Source organism: Cnephaeus nilssonii (assembly GCF_951640355.1).
Source record: "Cnephaeus nilssonii genome assembly, chromosome: 17".
Lineage (NCBI taxonomy): Eukaryota > Metazoa > Chordata > Mammalia > Chiroptera > Vespertilionidae > Cnephaeus > Cnephaeus nilssonii.
Genome location: NC_137088.1, coordinates 44,839,799 through 44,857,345, shown reverse-complemented (window position 1 = coordinate 44,857,345; position 17,547 = coordinate 44,839,799). Strand labels below are relative to the sequence as shown.

Below are 17,547 nucleotides of genomic sequence, written 5' to 3'. Positions count from 1 at the left end.
CGAGGTCCCAGCCAGGATTTCTCTAACCATCACATTACCTTAACTTTCCTGCGCGGAAAACTGAGATAACAATTCCCTGTGTGGTTGGAAGGATTCAAGAAGAGGCCTGGCAAAGAGTAGGTGATTATTAAATTATTATTAAAACGGTTATTATGTTCTTTGCATTTTCCCGAGTTTTTGAAGGGAGCAGGCACCACTTGAATAAATCCTTTGCATTAAAAAAAAGACCTCAGGTCCTCGCCGGTTTGGCTCAGTGGATAGAGCATTGGCCTGCAGACTGAAGGGTCCCAGGTTCAATTCCAGCTAAGGGCACATGCCTAGGTTGCAGGCTTGATCCCCAGTAGGGGGCGTGCAGGAGGCAACCGACCAATGATTCTCTCATCATTGATGTTTCTATCTCTCTAACCCTCTCCTTTCCTCTCTGAAATCAATAAAAATATATTAAAAAAAAAAAAGAAAAAGACCTCAGGTGAGGGGCTAACTGCAGCTGCCAACTTCTCCGAGGTTATTTGGGGCGTGACCATAGGGGTGTGGCTTAGAGGGAGGGGCGGAGCCAAGAAGGAGGGCCAGGCTGGAGGGGCGGGGCCAGGGCCAGGGAGTTCAGGCTGGGGGCGGGGCCTAGAGGGAAGGGGCGGAGTACAGGCCGGCGGCGCATGCTCTGTGGTACGGCCCACTCCGCCGCCGCTGCCGCCGGCGCCACCGCCCACTCCGGGCTGGCTCGCAGCGGTCGTCCGGGGCGCAGACTACGGCCCGGGTGGACGAGCGCACGGTCATGGCCCCGTGGCTGCAGCTCTGCTCTGTCTTCTTCACTGTCAACGCCTGTCTAAACGGCTCGCAGCTGGCCGTGGCCGCGGGGGGCTCCAGCAGAGCGCGGGGCGCGGACACCTGTGGCTGGAGGGTAAGGAGAAGAGCGGTTTCCTCGCGGTCCCCACAGGCGCGGCGGGCGCGGTGCGCACAGGTGCTCGCGGGCGGCGGAGTTGGCGCGGACTTGCTGGCTTTCTGCGGGGTCCGCTGCCGGGCTGGGGTCCCCCCGCGGCTCCAGACCTCCCTCCCTCTGGGGGCTCGCGTCCGCCAGCCCCGACTCGGAGGAAAGGGTCCGCAGACCCCCGGCTTTGTGTTGCTAATGAGACGCGGCCACGGGCCCGGGTCCCGCGCCCCGGAGGCGGGCGAGAGGGGCGCCCGGCGGCGGGTGGGAGAAGGGTGCCCCATCTTTTGTTCCTGGCCCGGGACGTCCGACGCCTCAGGGTTGTGCTCCCCGGAGTTGGGACCCTCCGAGCTGTCCGGCCGTGGGGCGCTTTCCTGAGCGGGAGTGGGCGTCTTCCCCCCGACCGCTGGTCCGGGCTCCGCAGACTCCGGGCCTGCCGGGAGCGGACCCGGAGCGCCGGGGAGGGATGCGCCCCCGCTCGCGGCCGCTTTGTTCCTTCTAATCCCGCCGTCTCACTCCACCTTCACACCACCCCCGACTCCTGACTTGCTGGGACATTTTGGGTCCCCATTCACCCCCTTCATCTGCGAATAGTCTCGCGGATGATCCCCGCCCCACTCCACGCCCCAGCTTGAACTGAGGATATTTTTTCATCGCCGAAGGGAGGCAAGAGTTTGTCATCTCGGTCAGGTGTCCGAGCCAACGCTGGGGAGGCGCGCGCCGAGTGCTCGGAGCCCGGTCCCAGTGACCGAGCGGTGCTGTCGGGGCGCACGGGCACGGGGTGAGGGCCTGGGCGCACCGCGACGCGGCGGTCCCGGGTTCGGGAGACTGCATCCGTCTGCTCGGTACCTCCCGCGGAAGCCAGGGCGGGCCGGCATCAGGGCACTCGCAGCCTTCAGCCTGGCGCGGAGGACACGGGCTGGGCTTTGTGCTCAGGCAGCTCTGCTCCTGTGCAGCCTTGAGCCTCACTTTCTTCACCTGGAAAATGGGAGTAAGTGGGGGTTTCCTGCTTTCCCCAGCACGGTTGCTCCGAGGGATGGGTTGACCCACGGCTTCTGGAGTGCCCCGAGGGCCTCAGCGCCATCAGAGCCTCAGCCCTGACACCCCTTTAGGGCCACAGGTTGATGGCTCTGGCTCACTTGCCCCACATCCTGGGAAACACAGTTTGGAAGACCAGGTGTGAGCCAGGCCGCCGGGATGTCTGTAAACCCCAGAGCTGCCCCAGGAGATAGCCATACCCCCCCCCCCCTCCCCTCACAGCCCCACGGTAAATATAAAGCCTCCTTCCTGTTAGAGTGAAACATCACATTTCCGTACTCCCATTTTAATGAAATGTCACTTGTGTGTTTATTTAAAGAGAAATAGATACCAAGTTTCCTTCAGTTTTCAGTTATAAGTTTTCCTGAAAGCTATCTCATGTGGATCCTCCTCGGTGTTTTGGATCTGGACTGACAGGCTGGCTCGTGAATAACTGTAACAGCATCACCGGCATTTTATGCCCGGATTTCATATGACGGCATAGGTGAATCAGTCCAAGTTCCTGCTTTTCTGCCATTGCCCAAGTGGCTTCATGTGTCAGGACACAAAGCTTTTGTGAAGTTTTCATGCGGTGGGGAGCCAAGCCTGGGTGGTGTGTGCTCTCTTCCTGCGGGAATGTGTTCTCTTCCCCTCAACCTGCACCCCCACAGAATCAATGGGGTGCCCTTTCCCCAGGGCCTCGCATTTATGCTGACCCCTCTCCCACCACCACTTCTCGTTGGGGCTCCACCGGTCCTTTCCTTGGGTCATCTTCATCCCCTTCTTGAATGAGCACGGGAGCCCCTGGGCCATCTCCAGGGTAGGCTCTTCCCGACCTGCACGGCCCCTTCCCTCTTGGACTTGCCGTTGGGTGCATGTGATGGAGCCACCGGCTTGCCCTGACCCAGCTTGTCTACCTGCCTTGCATATCCAGCTGCCCAGCCCCTCTCACCCAGCTTCCTAGCTCCTGTGCCCTTTTTGCTGCGAAGGCATGTTGATCCTGGGATGCCTTCTTCTCCTCTGAGAACCTGCTTGGCCTAAGACTCAGCTCAGGTGATGCCTCCCCTGAGAAGGCCTCCCAGCATGCCATTCCCCCTGCTTTGCCTTCTCACGCAGGTCCTTGCACTTTGGTTCTCACCAGACTACGTCATCTGCATTTGTTCACATCTGCTGCATTTGTTCACATCTGCGTCTTCAGACCAGTTTGTTTCCGGCAGGCACCTAACCTCATGTGGCGGCCTCAGAGCCTGGAGCCCTGGACATCTTGGCTGAACCCAATTAGACCCTGCTAAGTCCTGTGCTCAGTGATAGATTTTAAGAAGCGGAGGGGGGGAGGGGGGGGCGGGGGGGGGGAGAGATCAGAGCACCAGGCTCCGATGTCCTCTCCACAGCAGGCTCACGCACATGCTCTTCCTGCTGGTGTTCCTTCTTTTTACACCTCAGCCTCCCTCCTTCCAGCATCGCTTCCTGCACGAAGCCTTCCCTGCTCCCACCTCTCTAGCCACGTTCTTCCAGAATTTGCTGTCAAAGGACTGGCCAGTAAGTGCTGGTGTACAGTGACCTGAGACTTTGATTCATGTCTGAGTCTCCGACCCGGTAGTGGGTGTTCAGTCCGTAGACAGATGTTGGTCTCAGTTCTGAGGTTGCTTCAAGTATGGCTGGGGCCATGTGAACATACAAGACTAAGGGTCGACTATGGGTGATGCAAACAGGAGCGGACTTACCACGGGTCCAGGCCACACAGAACCTCAGGGGGGCGGGGGTGGGGGGGGACGACAGCGGGGTGGAGAGTGCCTGAAGGAGGGGCAAGACCTGGGTGCTGGAGAGGAGCTAAGCGAACAGCCCCCTTGATCTCCAGGAAGCATTTGCTCCAGGAACTCTTGCCCCTGCAGGAATGTGTATTTTCCCAGGACTTGTAAGGTGACTGCAGCCAGCTAACCCTCCCTTGGCAGCTCTGCTAACACACCCTTTAGGGCTGCTCTCAGAGGAGCCGGCCTGGTTTCCGTGGTCAGATTTCACAACCTCCCCATTATTAGCGGTGCAATTAGGGGCCGATACCATCTTGAACACAGCTCAGTGTTTTAGAAATGACTTATGGGCACACTTCCTCCACTACTTAAAAAAAAAAAATCCCTTAGGGCCCTCGCCAGGTAAAGTTGCTCTTTGAGTAATAAATACACTTTCCCCAAAAGTACCCATTTGCAAACTTGTAGCGGGGAAGTTTTGCATCCTCATTGTCACTGGGTCTGGACTCCTGCTTTTTGATAGTGAGATGGTTTGTTTGTGTTGGGTCACTTTCTGTCAGTGACTCGTGCAGAGGTTTGCCTCCCCTGTTGTCCTGGCTGAGGGTCTGAGGAGCCTGTTTATGGAGCAGACAATTAGGGGTCTTTTTGTGCAGGTTTTTATCTTCGTGGCTTTCCCCGCCGTGGGGGAGGAGGAACATTGCTTACCTTCCTGCCTCAACGGCGGTACACCTTCTCTGGTCTCTCAGCCTGGACACAACTTCTCGCCCCAAAATGCGCTGCCTCAGGAATTCGGGAAGCTAGAATGCTGGCATTGTCTTTACAGTGAAGTGCAAGTTTCCCATTTAAGGCAAATCCTTCATCTCAAAAGGTAGGAAGAAACGGGGTGGTGCTTGGAAAAGAAGAGGTTCCAGCTGGTTAAAATTTAGGTCCCTGATAAAGGCCGATCCAAGAACTCTGCTTGGCTGTGGGCCCAGGCATGTTTATTTGATTCTGAATTGGATGCGTTTTCATTCACTTGCAGCTCGGGGCTCCCCAGCCCGCATCTGGTCTGCCTGTCCTGTGGCCATGTTGTCCGTGTTATACATGCTCGCGTGTCCCTTACTGCGTTCCTGGTTAGAAGGGACTCCGTGCTGTTGGACACATTTTTCAGAGAGACATTTTTATACGGACGATACTTCTTCTGACCTGCTTTGCAGTGTTAATTGGGAGCCCTCCTGCCCCCCACCCCCCTCCCGTCCCTCTCTCTGGAGCAGCCCTCCCTTCTCTCCCCACTCGACCCTGAGCCCCTGCAGCGCCGGGGGCATTGTGCTAGTTATTAACTCGGGATGTAGCTGGGTGAATGCGACCCGGCAGCCACTTCCGAACAAGATTTCTCAATGTGAGTCCAGAGGCTTCCAGCATCAGGATTGCCTCGGGAGCTGGTTAACATGCAGATTCAGGGTGAATGGGACAAGAGTGGGCGGGAGGTGGGGCCCAGGAATTGGCATTTTAACAAGTTCCTCTGATGCTCCCTCAAGGGTGAGAGGCATTGCTTTAGGGGTCAGGCTTCCCTGATCAGGAGAAAGGGGAGAGAAGCCACATTCTAAACATTTAAAATCAGTTTGATTTCAAATCATTTCATTGGGCTTAGAGGCGAGAGTGGAGACTTTGTCAGAGCCCTGGACAATGAACGGGGTCAGGTGGACTGAGGGAGGACGTGGGGAGCCAGCTGGGCAGGGCACCCCAATTTGAGTGGGTGCCTCTGGCCTGGGGTTGAAGAGGAGGCCGCGAGGGAAGGGGACCTGACACTCCCACCGGGTTCCTCCCCAGAACAGCTGGGCTTGTCTGGAAAACAGTCTCAGGCAAGGCGAGCAGGATCCAAACCGTATTCTCATCAGCTCAAACCTCGCAGACGCTTCCCTACAAAGGAAAGAACTGCTAATGCCTTTTTAAGTCTTTATTTTAAGTTGAGTATTTTTCAAGCTCCATTTGGCCTAAAATGCGGTGTTGTGTGTGTGTGTTTTTTTAGCATTTCAAACCCTCTTTTCCCACATTGGTCACTAAACTTTTACATACCCTGCCCCAGCAGATGTCTGCTGCTGCCGCTGGGCCAGCCCATCAACAATTAATTGTCCCTTTCATTCCTCCTCACTGCCTGTCGCGCCTGCCTCTGACGGATGGGTTTTTAGGCTCCTGGAAGCGTGGGCCCCCACCCTTGATTTCTAAGGTGGGAACTTCACTGGCTGGGGTAGGGGCAGCTCCGGCCACCCTGGCCTGGCAGCTGACATCTTTTCCATTTTGCATTGGGAGGGTCTCCTTGCCTCCCGGGGGGCTGTCTGTGCTGGTGCTGTGGGGCCCCCTCTCCTGGTACCCTGACGGGCCCACCGGTGGGAGGCAATGTCCTCCTGGGCAGTGTTTGTCTTGGCTGCTGCGTCCTTCTGAATGGGCCTGCCACACGTTTAGGTAACTGATGGCCCAGCAACACATTGTCTCCTCCAGGGCCCGGGGCCTTTGAAGCTCTTCCTGGTGGGAAGTAAAGAGACTATTTGCTCTATTAAAATGCCTCGGTATTTCCTCTGTTTAACCACAGGCCACTTCCTTTCTGCCACTCTAAACCCCGCAGGGCCACTGGCTGATTGAAAAGACACCAGCCCAGGAGTGATCACATCCTATTGAAACAGATAGTCTTACTGCAGATGAAAGCCGGGGCATGTCTCTCAGAGGAAAACAGATCTAAGGGGGAATCCTTGAGATGGCGCCTTACCTTGCTCAAAATTTAGCCTGTTGACGTAATTCACACTTGAAGTCCTGAATGCTTGAATGGGTACTTTTTTTTTTTTCTTTAAAGAAGGGAAGCCTAAATTGTAATCAAAGTAGTGCATGTTGTATCTGCATATGGCAGATTAAAACGATTTCATCAGCTGGATTTCCCATTGTGTAAGTTGGAAACTCTGCAGTGTCTGGGAAGAGCATGATGTCTGTTCACAGACAGCCGTGCTGGGCTTACTCCCTGCTTGCAGACTCCGTCTGCTTGGTCTCATGTGCTCAGAAGTCCAAGTAGGAAGTTTGTAGCATAAATAATACCGAGACTATCTCCAGGGAGACTGGCCCTCATCCTTTCCCAAGCAGTATCTTAAAAGAAGGTTTAATTAATAACAGCAGGCAGGAAACGAAAAATTGAACAATTAAAAAATTACCTAAGTAACTGAGATTGGAAATTTGAACTCCATCTGTATCTTGTTTTTATCAAGGGGCCTAAAAAAGGAGTAACTAGTTAGTTTCTAATGGAGACTATTATTTTAACATTTACAACTCCATTGTTCGAAGTACCCATGATAAAAACAGCTTCCCTTTTCTTTGGTTCCTTGTTTGGAAATGTTGGGGGAAGGTGGATGTAGCTAATTAAGGCTACACCATTTAAAGGGGGGACTTAATAGGTACCAGCTGTCCTCAACAAATCACTAGATGGACGACAGAATAAAGATGTGATGTGAACACACATGTAATTCTCTTCTAAAACGGAAGTTGCCCTATAAATTGTCTGATTTAATAGCGCAAATGAAAACTACCTCTACTGTGCACTTTCAAAAAGCATGTGTTTTATAGCAAACCTAATGGTAAATGTCTTATTTGCATAAGGCTGGTACCTTGAGTTGAAAGGGCAGTCGATGGCAAGTATTTTGGGGAGTTGAACAAATTGTAGTTTTATTGCATGCTTCTTCACTCTAAACTGCTCTAATAGACATTAATCATGAGGCTTTTCATGAAAAATTATACTTTGTAGGGAAGCTTGCTTGAACTTATCAGAAATGCCACATAAAGTGGGAAGAGCAACTTTGAAAAGGGAAGGGAAATTAATAGTATTAATTAAAATGTTCAGATGGATATTTACATCTCACGTTAAGTGAATACTTCAAATGAATCCTTTTGAAATCATAAGGGATTCGGCTTTAAAAACCTAACTCTTTAGGTTTAGAAAGTACTTTATTCTCTTGAAAACTAGGAGTCTTTCCAAGTGTTCTGTTTTGTCAGTTTTGTAGACACCCTCCCCCCCCATTGAATGGTAACCCTTTAAAAAAAAATGCTGGCTATGCCCCAGACTTCTGTTCTGGGATGGACAATTTTACTCAAGAGGAGGAGGGTGGATGGGGATAGAGGGAGGGTTTCCTTGGAACGAGGAGGTCCATTTTCCTGAGACAGGCCATATGGTTTAGAAATTTCTCTGTGGTTTATTCTGTCCAGGTGATTTCTGGTTTCTCCTCTCCTGAAACGGTCCTCCTTTTATCCGAGGAAAATGCAATGCAGTCCAGACCAAATGCAGGCGCAGCCAGCCATTGTGGGCCCTGCTGAGTGACAGCTGATGACCATCTTCCTCTGCAGTGGGCCCATTTGCTCTGGGTGGGGCACAGGCACTCACACGGTTAGCACTTATTGTCATTGCTCAGTGTCTAAAGTTTGAAAAGACTCATTTGGAGTGAGGAGGCAAGAGACTGAGCAGCTCCTGTCAGGTTGTGGAGCGGTTCTGCTCCGGCTTTTCAGTCCGTTGCTCACTTGGTTCCCAGTAACTCTGCCTTCTTGCTTGCCTTGCCTCAGTTTCCCCTGCTTTGGTGGAGGCCCACCTTTCCCTGTGAGGCTTTTCCACCACCGCTTGGCCTCCCCGTGTGAATGTCACCTGTGCCACAAGGCCCACATTGAGTCCGGTCAGACCCACCGCAGCATGCTTCCAGATTTGGTGAGAATGCATGCACCCAGCCATGGGCAGTGACCTGGTGAAAAAAGCCGCGGAAACTTGATTTGTGTATGAAGAAGCAGCTTAATGTGGGTGGTTTAGAGGAAACTTGGAGGAAGGGATCAGGATGGCTGAAGAGGTCAGGTCTTACTGAGGGGACGTTGAGCAGGGCCTGTCGGTGAGTGGAACCAGGAGGAGGGGTGACAGTTTGTTGTTGTTCTCTGTTTTTCAGAGAGAGGAAGGGAGAGGGAGAGAGAAACATCGATCGGCTGCCTCCTGCACGCCCCTTACTGGAGATCAAGGCCGAAACCTAGGCCTGTGCTCTCTGACCTGGAATCGAACTGTGACCTCCTGGTTCATGGGTTGATGCTCAACCACTGAGCCACACCGCCTGGGCATGGGGTGACAGTCTAGGCAGAAAGAGAGATGTGGGCAAAGCTGGAGGAGGGCGGCTCACTGGAGGGCAAAGGGACAGGAAAGCTGACAATGGAGGTTGGGATTAGATAACGGGGTCCCTTGAATTTGCCTGCCTGTGCCTGTTAGGAATGGTGAGGTGCAGCTTGGCAAGTTTCTCGGGCACATGGATGGCTTGTGAAGAATGACCTGCAGTGACCGTTCTTTCCTTCGGCGAGTATTCGGCGCTTTCTCTGTGAGATGGCCTGAGTAGGATAACAAAATACCAGACGTCACCACCCGATTTAAATAGCAGCCCACTGCTCCTCTGTCCCCGTTCCCTCACTTTATTTTTCTCCAGAGAACTTTTCATCATGAGACACACACAGAGCTTTCCTGTCCGTCCATCTGTCCATCTGTCCCCTCCACCGCCAGGTCAGCTCCGTGAGGCAGGGCCTTTCCCTGCCCGTTCCCTGCTGCCCCACAAGGTCAGTGGCAGACACCTAGCAGTTTCTCCCTCTCTGTTTCTCGAGTGACAAAGTGCTCTGCAGGGAATTAAAATGGGCCGATGAGGGCAGGCTGAACAGGTGGGTGATCTTGGGTGGCTTCTGTGAGGAGGTGACACCTGAGGCGAGCAGTTACAATAAAAACTTCCTCTGAAGTTGTAGTTCCTTATGTTTTGTTAACATTGGCCATCATGTTGCATTAGGTGCTGAGAACAGCATAACAATATGCTCTACTTATTCATCCACACCACAGATTATGGGCACGGTGTGCCCCACACTGACTGCTGCTGGGCTGCAGGGAATGATAGAGGCGTGATGGGGGCCAGCATCGGAGGGGAGTGCACTTTGCAAGTTGTCTGTTGCTTGAAGAGGATATTTGGCCTGTCCGGATTGCTGCCCTGCAGATGAGAAAAGTCTGTAAAAAGTTACTGCTAAGCACCAACTAAGCATCCCGGCTGGGACTGGGTGAAGCCACGGGAATGAAAGGGCCCGCCCCCCCTCGCAGCAGCCCTCAGTGGGCATGCCCCCCGTGCCTCGTTTTATTTCAGGCCCCTCTTGGGAACGCATTCCATTTTCTGAAGCTGCTGGACGGTCCCTCCAGAATCAGGGATGCTCTTTGCCTTCTTTCCGGGGCTGTGGGTTTGCCGGCCAGCTGTGGTAATGAGTTTTTGCCTGGCTTTGATTTTCATGCCTTGCCTCCCTGTGGGAGGAACTAGATATTTCTGATCTTACCTCTCTGCTCATATTCAGATCCAGCCAAGCAATCAGTGACTTCCCGGGCTTTTTGTGGGAGACTGTGGGAAAAGTCCTGGTTGGCTGGCTATGAATTAATGAAATCCTTAGAAGCCTTCACTAAAGATAGCTCCTGTGGTTTAAAAAAATAGCATTGCCTTTTTAAATTGAGAAAGAGGTCATGCAGTTTTACTGAAATCAAGCAGAGAAAATGTAACATCTGGTCGAGCTGCCCGGAGACTGCTTCAAGGCGGGGCAAGAGCGGTGGGTCCCCGGTGCCCTTCCCAGTGTCCCGTGCGCCGAGGGTGACTGTCACCCTCCTAAGGCTGCTGCTCTCCTGCTCTCCTCCTTTGTGAAGTCCCGGAGAGACAGAAATTGTATCCGGGATCTCTGCACTTGAACACGTTTCCCATCTACTGAACTTCCTTCCTTTTACTTAAAGGGAACAGTTTCTTTTAAGGGGATAGTTTTTGAGTTGGTCAAGACTAGTGTCATCATTGCTTTTATCTCATTAAGTAAATGATGGGGTTGGATAACCCCGGGAGAGTTTGGGCAGAAGGGGAGGTTTAACGAGCTGATCTAAAAAGTTTTTATATTCATTGGAATTCCGGTAAGAGGAGAAAGAATGACAAATTGCAGGAGAGTTTTCGGCAAAGGCATAATGGGGATCTCAAAGGGACCTATGACTTTTTAAAGAGCATAAAGACATGAATGTCTTAAATGTCTGCTGTGTGTGTATCTGCCCAGTGCAGTGACTGTTATAATGTTCTTATATTTATCCTGGATCTATTCTGGATTAAGACTATATAATTTTCCTTTAAAAAACATTAGTAATATTTTGGGGCATACACTTTCTGAAAATAAACAGCAAGATGACGTTGTTGCTGCCCAGCCCCCACCCAGACCTCAGCCAGCCAGCCAGCCAGCCAGCCACCTGTACCTGGGACTTCTCTTTACTGTACTGTCTCTCCCGTATTTTGTATTCTGAAAAATTTCAAACCTGTGGAAAAGTTGAAAGAACAGCAAAATGAACACCAATTCCCCTTTGCCTAGAGTCACCGGTTCTTAACATTTTACCACATGCACCTCAGTTGTCCTATTGTCCTTCATGATTTCATTTTGAATCACATTCTGGATTCAGACAAGGTCACTGATTACTTTTTTTTTTTTTAATCCTTATCTGAGGGTATGTTTTTTTCTTGATTTTTGAGAGGAAGGGGGAGAGAGAGAGAGAGAGAGAGAGAGAGAGAGAGAGAGAGAGAGAGAGGAACATTGATGTCAGAGAGAAACATTGATCAGTTGCCTCCTGTACATGCCTCGACTGGGGAACTATTCTGCAGCCTAGGGATGTGCCCTGATCGGGAGTTGAACCCACGACCTTGCGGTGTATGGGACCATGCTTCAACCAACGAAGCCGCCCAGCCAAGGCCACTCAGTACGTGTAGGTGGCCTGTCTGCTTTCGTCTAGAACAGTTCCTTCACCTTTTACTTGATCCTTTATAACGTACACATTCTCAAGAGTCCAGGTCACTTGTGTAGACAGTCCCACAATTTGGATTTCCCATTGTTTCCTCATGATTAGGGTCAAGTTAAATATTTTGGCAAGATCCTTCTAAAGGTGATACTGTGAGTCGTCGAATTTTAGGTGTCCATAGGTAAAAAATATAGACGCGGTTATGGCAACGAGAAACATTTGTTGTACACAGAGAAACATGTGTTGTACACAGAGACCTTTCCAGTGATTTAACCCAGTTTAGTCTTGTGTTGTCTTTAAAAAGCACACACAATGCTTTACATTAGGCTTCCCCTTTTCTTTACTGAGGGTCCAAAAAAGGTGCAGGGTGTTGTTTGTGCTGTGCTGTAATCTCTCTTTAAAAACCATTTGAAATTAACATTGCTCGCTCAAAATTAGGACCTCTGTGTCTCGAGAATGCTTAAGGCTTTTACTATTCACGTGGGCTTGTTGCAGACAGAGGTCCACGTCGCCCTCAGCGACTGGGAACGAGTCCCTATTAAAACCTCTATTTGGCCGGGGCAGGTTTACGCTTGAGTGCTTCCTCACGCCAAAATTCAGCCGTTTCTTTCCTTTGTGCTAAGAAAACATTGAACTTTATTTCCAGTAAAGGCCACTTCACTCAAAACATGTTCTCAAAGTCAGCCTCCAGCCTTTTAGTTCTGTGATTGCGTAGCGCCTAAATTACTTTATTAGAGTCCCTTACAGACAGTTTCATTAGTTTAGCTGGAATTGCTATCTTCTACCTGATTACATGGCCTTTCTTTCTTTTATTTGTCCCTCCCCCAGATTCAAGGGCCGAGTTAATATTGACGTAAAGTTAATATTGATTATTTTCCCAAAGTAAGTTAAAACATCAAAAAGCGACAAGTTGTTCTTCCTAAGGGTACCAGGGAAACGGCGGAGACAAAACCCCCATCTTTTATTCATGAGTCCCGGAGCCTGCGAGGGCGGGGGCGGGCCTGTGCGCCTGCCATTTGTTCAGCGTCCGGGACCGGGCCTCCTCCCCTGCGGGCCGTGAAATGTCCTGCCGAGCTGTAATAGCGGGACATTCAGCATCCAGAGAATGGACCACAGAGGTTCAACTTTGCTTTTCATTTTCTTTTCTGGCACCGAGTCCCCGGCCCCCTCTGCGGCCTGACAGTGAAAGGCCAGAAAGCAGCACTCTGGATGCTGGCGGGGATGCGGGCGGCCCAGCCCAGTGGGCCGGGCCCTGTGCTGGAATGCAGGCCCGACACAAAGGCTGGGCCGCGGTGGGCCTCCCCTCCGAGGGGTGCCCGGTGCCTTTGCTTTGCCTGGTTTGCTCTGGTCACAGGAGAGAAAGTTCTTGTTTCCATGGCTCTATCCCCTTGGTTTTGGTGGGAGTGCCGAGCGCCTTTGATTTCCCAAAGCCAGGGGTGGGGCTCTAAGGATTTCTGTGCAGGGGAGGCTCTGAGGCCGGGGATGGACGCACTGAGGCAGAGAGCCTGAGGCTGCGAGCCCCGGGGCCATAAGATCCCCCCTCCCCGCCCCCACATTGTCTTTGTATAAAGAGAAACCAGGCAGCATTTGCTAAACGAGGCCTGAAATTTGACTTAGAGCCGTGGTCGGCAAACTGCGGCTCGAGAGCCACATGTGGCTCTTTGGCCCCTTGAGTGTGGCTCTTCCACAAAATACCACGGCCTGGGCGAGTCTATTTTGAAGACGTTTAAGTTTAAAAAATTTGCTTCTCAAAAGAAATTTCAGTCGTTGTACTGTTGATATTTGGCTCTGTTGACTAATGCGTTTGCCGACCACTGACTTAGAGCAGTAGTTCTCAGTTGGGGGTGATTTTGGGAATCTCTGGAGACATTTTGGGTTGTCACAGCTGGGAGGAGCAGACACATTTAGTAGGTAGAGGCCAGGGATGTTGGTCAACATCCCACAGTGCACAAGTTGGCACTCCCAATAAAGAATTATCTGGCCCGTTTGGTCAATAGTGCCGAGGTGAGAAACTCTGATTTAGGGGTCCCATTTTAGTATTTGAATTTCTCAGCTCACATAGCCTCATAACACTTTTCAATTTCCTTTCTGTTTAACAGAAGCTGCTGGTTCTATAAATCCGCACTTGGGATGAATTTCCATTAAACTCTCCAAGACATATGATTAAACTATTGTGGTGCTCCTAGAAGATATGCCGTGAAGGCAGCTACGATTTTAAATGCAAAAGAGGATTTTGTATGTGTGTGTGTGTGGGGGGACGACCATCATTTGATCAAAGTAGCATAACCTGTGCCTCTGTTTTTGTGACTCACTGATGGTCTGTGGATAACATTACATTTTTTTCAGCATGAAACCCAACACTTCAAATCCCTAAAGCAGTCTCAAATTTATGGTTAATAAAAGCATTTATTGTACTGGATGTCATCTGTTATATCACTCTGGGGCTAGAAACTGGCAAGCAGTGGACAGGAAATATTTTCATTTCAAATCGCTTCAATCTTATGGTCTAGGGGCAAAAGTGTCTGATTTCAGGAAAGCCGAGTTGAATAGCATAGTAATGAATGCATTTTTACTTGATTAAGCAGGCATTCTCTCCCTTTCAAACAATCTCCTCTCTTTGGCTTGGTGGGGCTAAATAAACATGTGATGTTAACCGATAGCATTTCTTATGTTGGCCATACTTTTCCTTTGATCATCTTAAACTTCTCGGTGTTTTTCAGGAATCCTCAGCAGAGCGGGAGCTGAGGGGGAGGTGGGGGGCTGAACTCAAGGGTTAACCCTGTTTGTAACTTTGTTTACTCTCTGAGCAGGGGTGGTTTTCTGAGATGATGCCAACTCTTCCACATTCCCCTTTAAAAAATGGCCTTTGGTCCCTTGCCCTTGGGATCACGAATTTCGGAGGAAAAACACATTTTTATTTTTTTTTTTTAAGGCTGCAATTTTATTGTAATTTGAGTCCTGACCTCCTACATCCATCCGTGTCAGGTCAGCAGTCAGGGTGAGGAGAGCTCCGTCCAGGGGCAGCCTGGTGTGGTGGCCATACACGCAGGACGGGTACCTGCCGCCCAGGCCATGGCGTGGGTGTCTAAGTCATGGCTTCCCGGTGAGCCTGGAGGGAGGTGGTTATTTCTGATGTGGTTCCTTTTTTTCCACATGAGGACTCCGTGGCACAGAGAGCCAGGAAGGGATTAGGGTGGGAGGCCACGTGACGCAGAGAGGCCTGTCCCCGCCAGAAACCGGAGCCAGCGCGCTCTCCCTGCCCATGCCCCCAGCGGCCAGGCGTGCCCTGCCTTCCGCGCCCCCGGCCTGAGATGGACTCCTGCCATGTGTAACAAAGCGGCTCGTGGGGGTGGGAGGAGAGCAAGGCGAGGTACCGGAGAAGGCTTTGCCGATAATTAAATTAAACTAGGATTAGGCAGAGGTTCCCTAACCTGGCTGATCACCAGAATCACCTGAGGAACATTCTTGGGTGGGGGTGGGTGAGGGGAGATTCCGGGCCTCACCCCAGACCTGCTTAAGTGGGATTTCCAGGGGAAGGCCAGGAATCTGAGTTTTCACAGAAGCTGCCAGGTTAGTGGTTGGCAGGGTTTTTGGGGGGTGGAGGGCGGGTTTGACTACTAAGGGGCAGTCCTCGGGAATTTCTGGGGATCATGGAACTGTTGTTTGTGCTGATTGTGGTGGTGGATCCACCAGTGCATACATCTACACATTTAATTGTGTATTTACACACGTGTAAGCTCATGGAACGGTACACCAACAAACATCCATCCTACTAGGTGTGAACTCAGAATGCTGCCTGGGTGAAACTGAGTGAGCACGTCGGTGTCAGGTGACGTGGCAGATGGTGCCTGGTGACCGTGGGAAGCGTTGTCCAGCTGTGAGGAGGTGTCACCTGGAGCTGCAGAGGCAGGCGGGCAGGTGCTGAACTCTCAGACCAGCACCATCCCGTAGAACTTCCTGTGGCGATGGATGTCCTTCCCCACACAGTCCAGTGACCATCCCCGTGGCTGACACGTGGCTAGCACGACTGAGGAACTGAGTTTAATTTACTCAGACGAACCTAAGTGTAAGTAGCCACATGTGGGTTGAGGCCACCATCTTGAATAGCTTGCCCTCGGAAGCAGACTTTGTCACGTCGGGGCGTGGACTCTGTGCCAGGTGCGCACTGGGCCCAGTGGTCCGTGATGCTCGAAAGACAATAGAAAGGCATCCCACGAATTAGGCAAGACGGAACGCCGGAGGACGTGTGGGCTGGTAAGGGCAGAGGAAAAGGAACCTTGGAACGAAGACTGACGTGGGACCTGCCCAGGCAGAGGACAGTCTTGCCGGGTGGAGGCATCTGCTCGGCTTCCCCTGGTGCAGAAGTCAGAGAGCACCGGCTCTGGCCCCGTTCCCTGCCCAGCTTCCCAACCTTGTTGGTCTTAAAAGATGATGGGTTAGTTTGGATGCTCTTTAATTGTGCTTCTGTTCCCCTGAAGTGACAGGCTTTCCAGGAAGCCATTGGAGGGCCCAGGGGAGCGATGTACAGACTGGTTGGGGGGTGGGGTGGGCGGTGTCTGGTCTGACTGAGGGTGAGCCTGACCCACCTGCCAGGACAGAGTGTGATGAAGAACCTGCGTGGGCAGATCCTCCTCCTCTTTGGAGAATGAGATCTTACAAAAAGGGAAACTGGGCATAAACCTCCCGCTTGATGCCTAGAGCACATGTCCCTGTCTTAGTTGGTGCTAAGGCACAGTTAGGGCCCCCCGCCCCCCATGGATTTATCTTCAATAGTGCTACTTTCCCCAATGTGTTATAAAAGAGTGAGATTCTGAGAGTGTGCCTTTTATTAGTGCGACCCAAAAGGTGAACAGAAATAATGTTTCCAATTTGTAAACTTACTTGTTCTTCAATAAATTTGCTAAATGGGTAACAAAAAATTTCATGAGCTATGAGCTTATCACTAAGGAGGTTTTGTTAATCTGGTTTTAAAATAGGATTTACTTGAAAGCCTAAGGCACGGCTTTCAAATTAGTAGAGCTAATTTTATTTTTATATGAAAACGTCACTTTTTTGGATCAGGAAGAGAAGGGCATTCTGAATCATGGCATATTTCAGCAGAGTTTCCTTGTCTTGCCCTTACAAATGGGTAACTTCAAACTAATGCAAAAAGAAAAAATAGCTTAATGGTCATTGACTAGTCAATGCTGATTCTCTCACTCTTGAGCACACAGATACACCTTGCTGTAGAGTTGAAATCACTGTATTTATTTTTGTTATGGCTATTTTTTTAACTTAAATGTGTTTTCCAAAGATATTTTCATGTATTGACATAGTTCACAGACATGCCACCTTTAGTGGCCACATCATATTTTCATGTCGTGTACCCTCCCCTATCCCTTGCCAACTGTTTCCAGGTTATTGCTGTTATAAAGCTGCTGTGAAATCTTCATACAGATCGGTTTTCTGCCCGCCCCCCTCACCATGGTGGTTTGTTTGCTTGGCATGCATTCCCCAAAGTGGAGCGAAGGCTTGCAGCTCGTGCTGCGTGTTTACCGACTGCCCTGTATCATGGTCGGGACTGGGAAGAATTGCATTTTGGGAAAAGGGCCAATTTGGTCCACAAATTCTGGCTCTACCATTGTTACTGTGTGTTTTTTTTTGTGACCTGGGGAAATTTCGTCTGTAAAATGGGTTAATAATAGTTTATCTTCCAGGATTGTCTTGAGACCTAAGCGTGATATTGTCATTAAGACATTTAGCTCTATGATCGGCCACGTAGCAATTACTTAGTGATAGATTAGCGGCAGTCTGTTAGCAGAGGAGTCACTGCTTGTTTTCCCACAGCCTCAGAAATATTGACATTTAAAATTTCTATTGACTGTTATTTTGGTGGTACATCATACTTGTTTCATTTTGAATTTCTTAGAGAAGGACCGAATCTTGCTCCCTGGTGATTTATCTTCTGAGTAAGTTTTAGTGTTTGTAAGTCTGGTAGTATTAAAGGAAGGTGTGGATGAAATGTTGCTTAGTAGAGAGCAGTAGGGCAAATGTTTTAAGTGAATGAA

General features: G+C 50.6%; 1 protein-coding gene across 1 annotated transcript in view; it reads left to right on the top strand.

The window, feature by feature from the left end:
* Positions 1-772: 772 nt before the first annotated feature.
* The window catches only part of IL17RD (interleukin 17 receptor D), a gene marked incomplete at its 5' end in the record, with an annotated part of 66,876 nt that continues 50,101 nt past the window's right edge, over positions 773-17,547 (top strand). The window contains one exon of the mRNA XM_079795397.1: positions 773-898. Within this exon, the coding sequence (XP_079651523.1) occupies positions 773-898 (126 nt within the window). The remainder of the gene's footprint in view (positions 899-17,547) is intronic.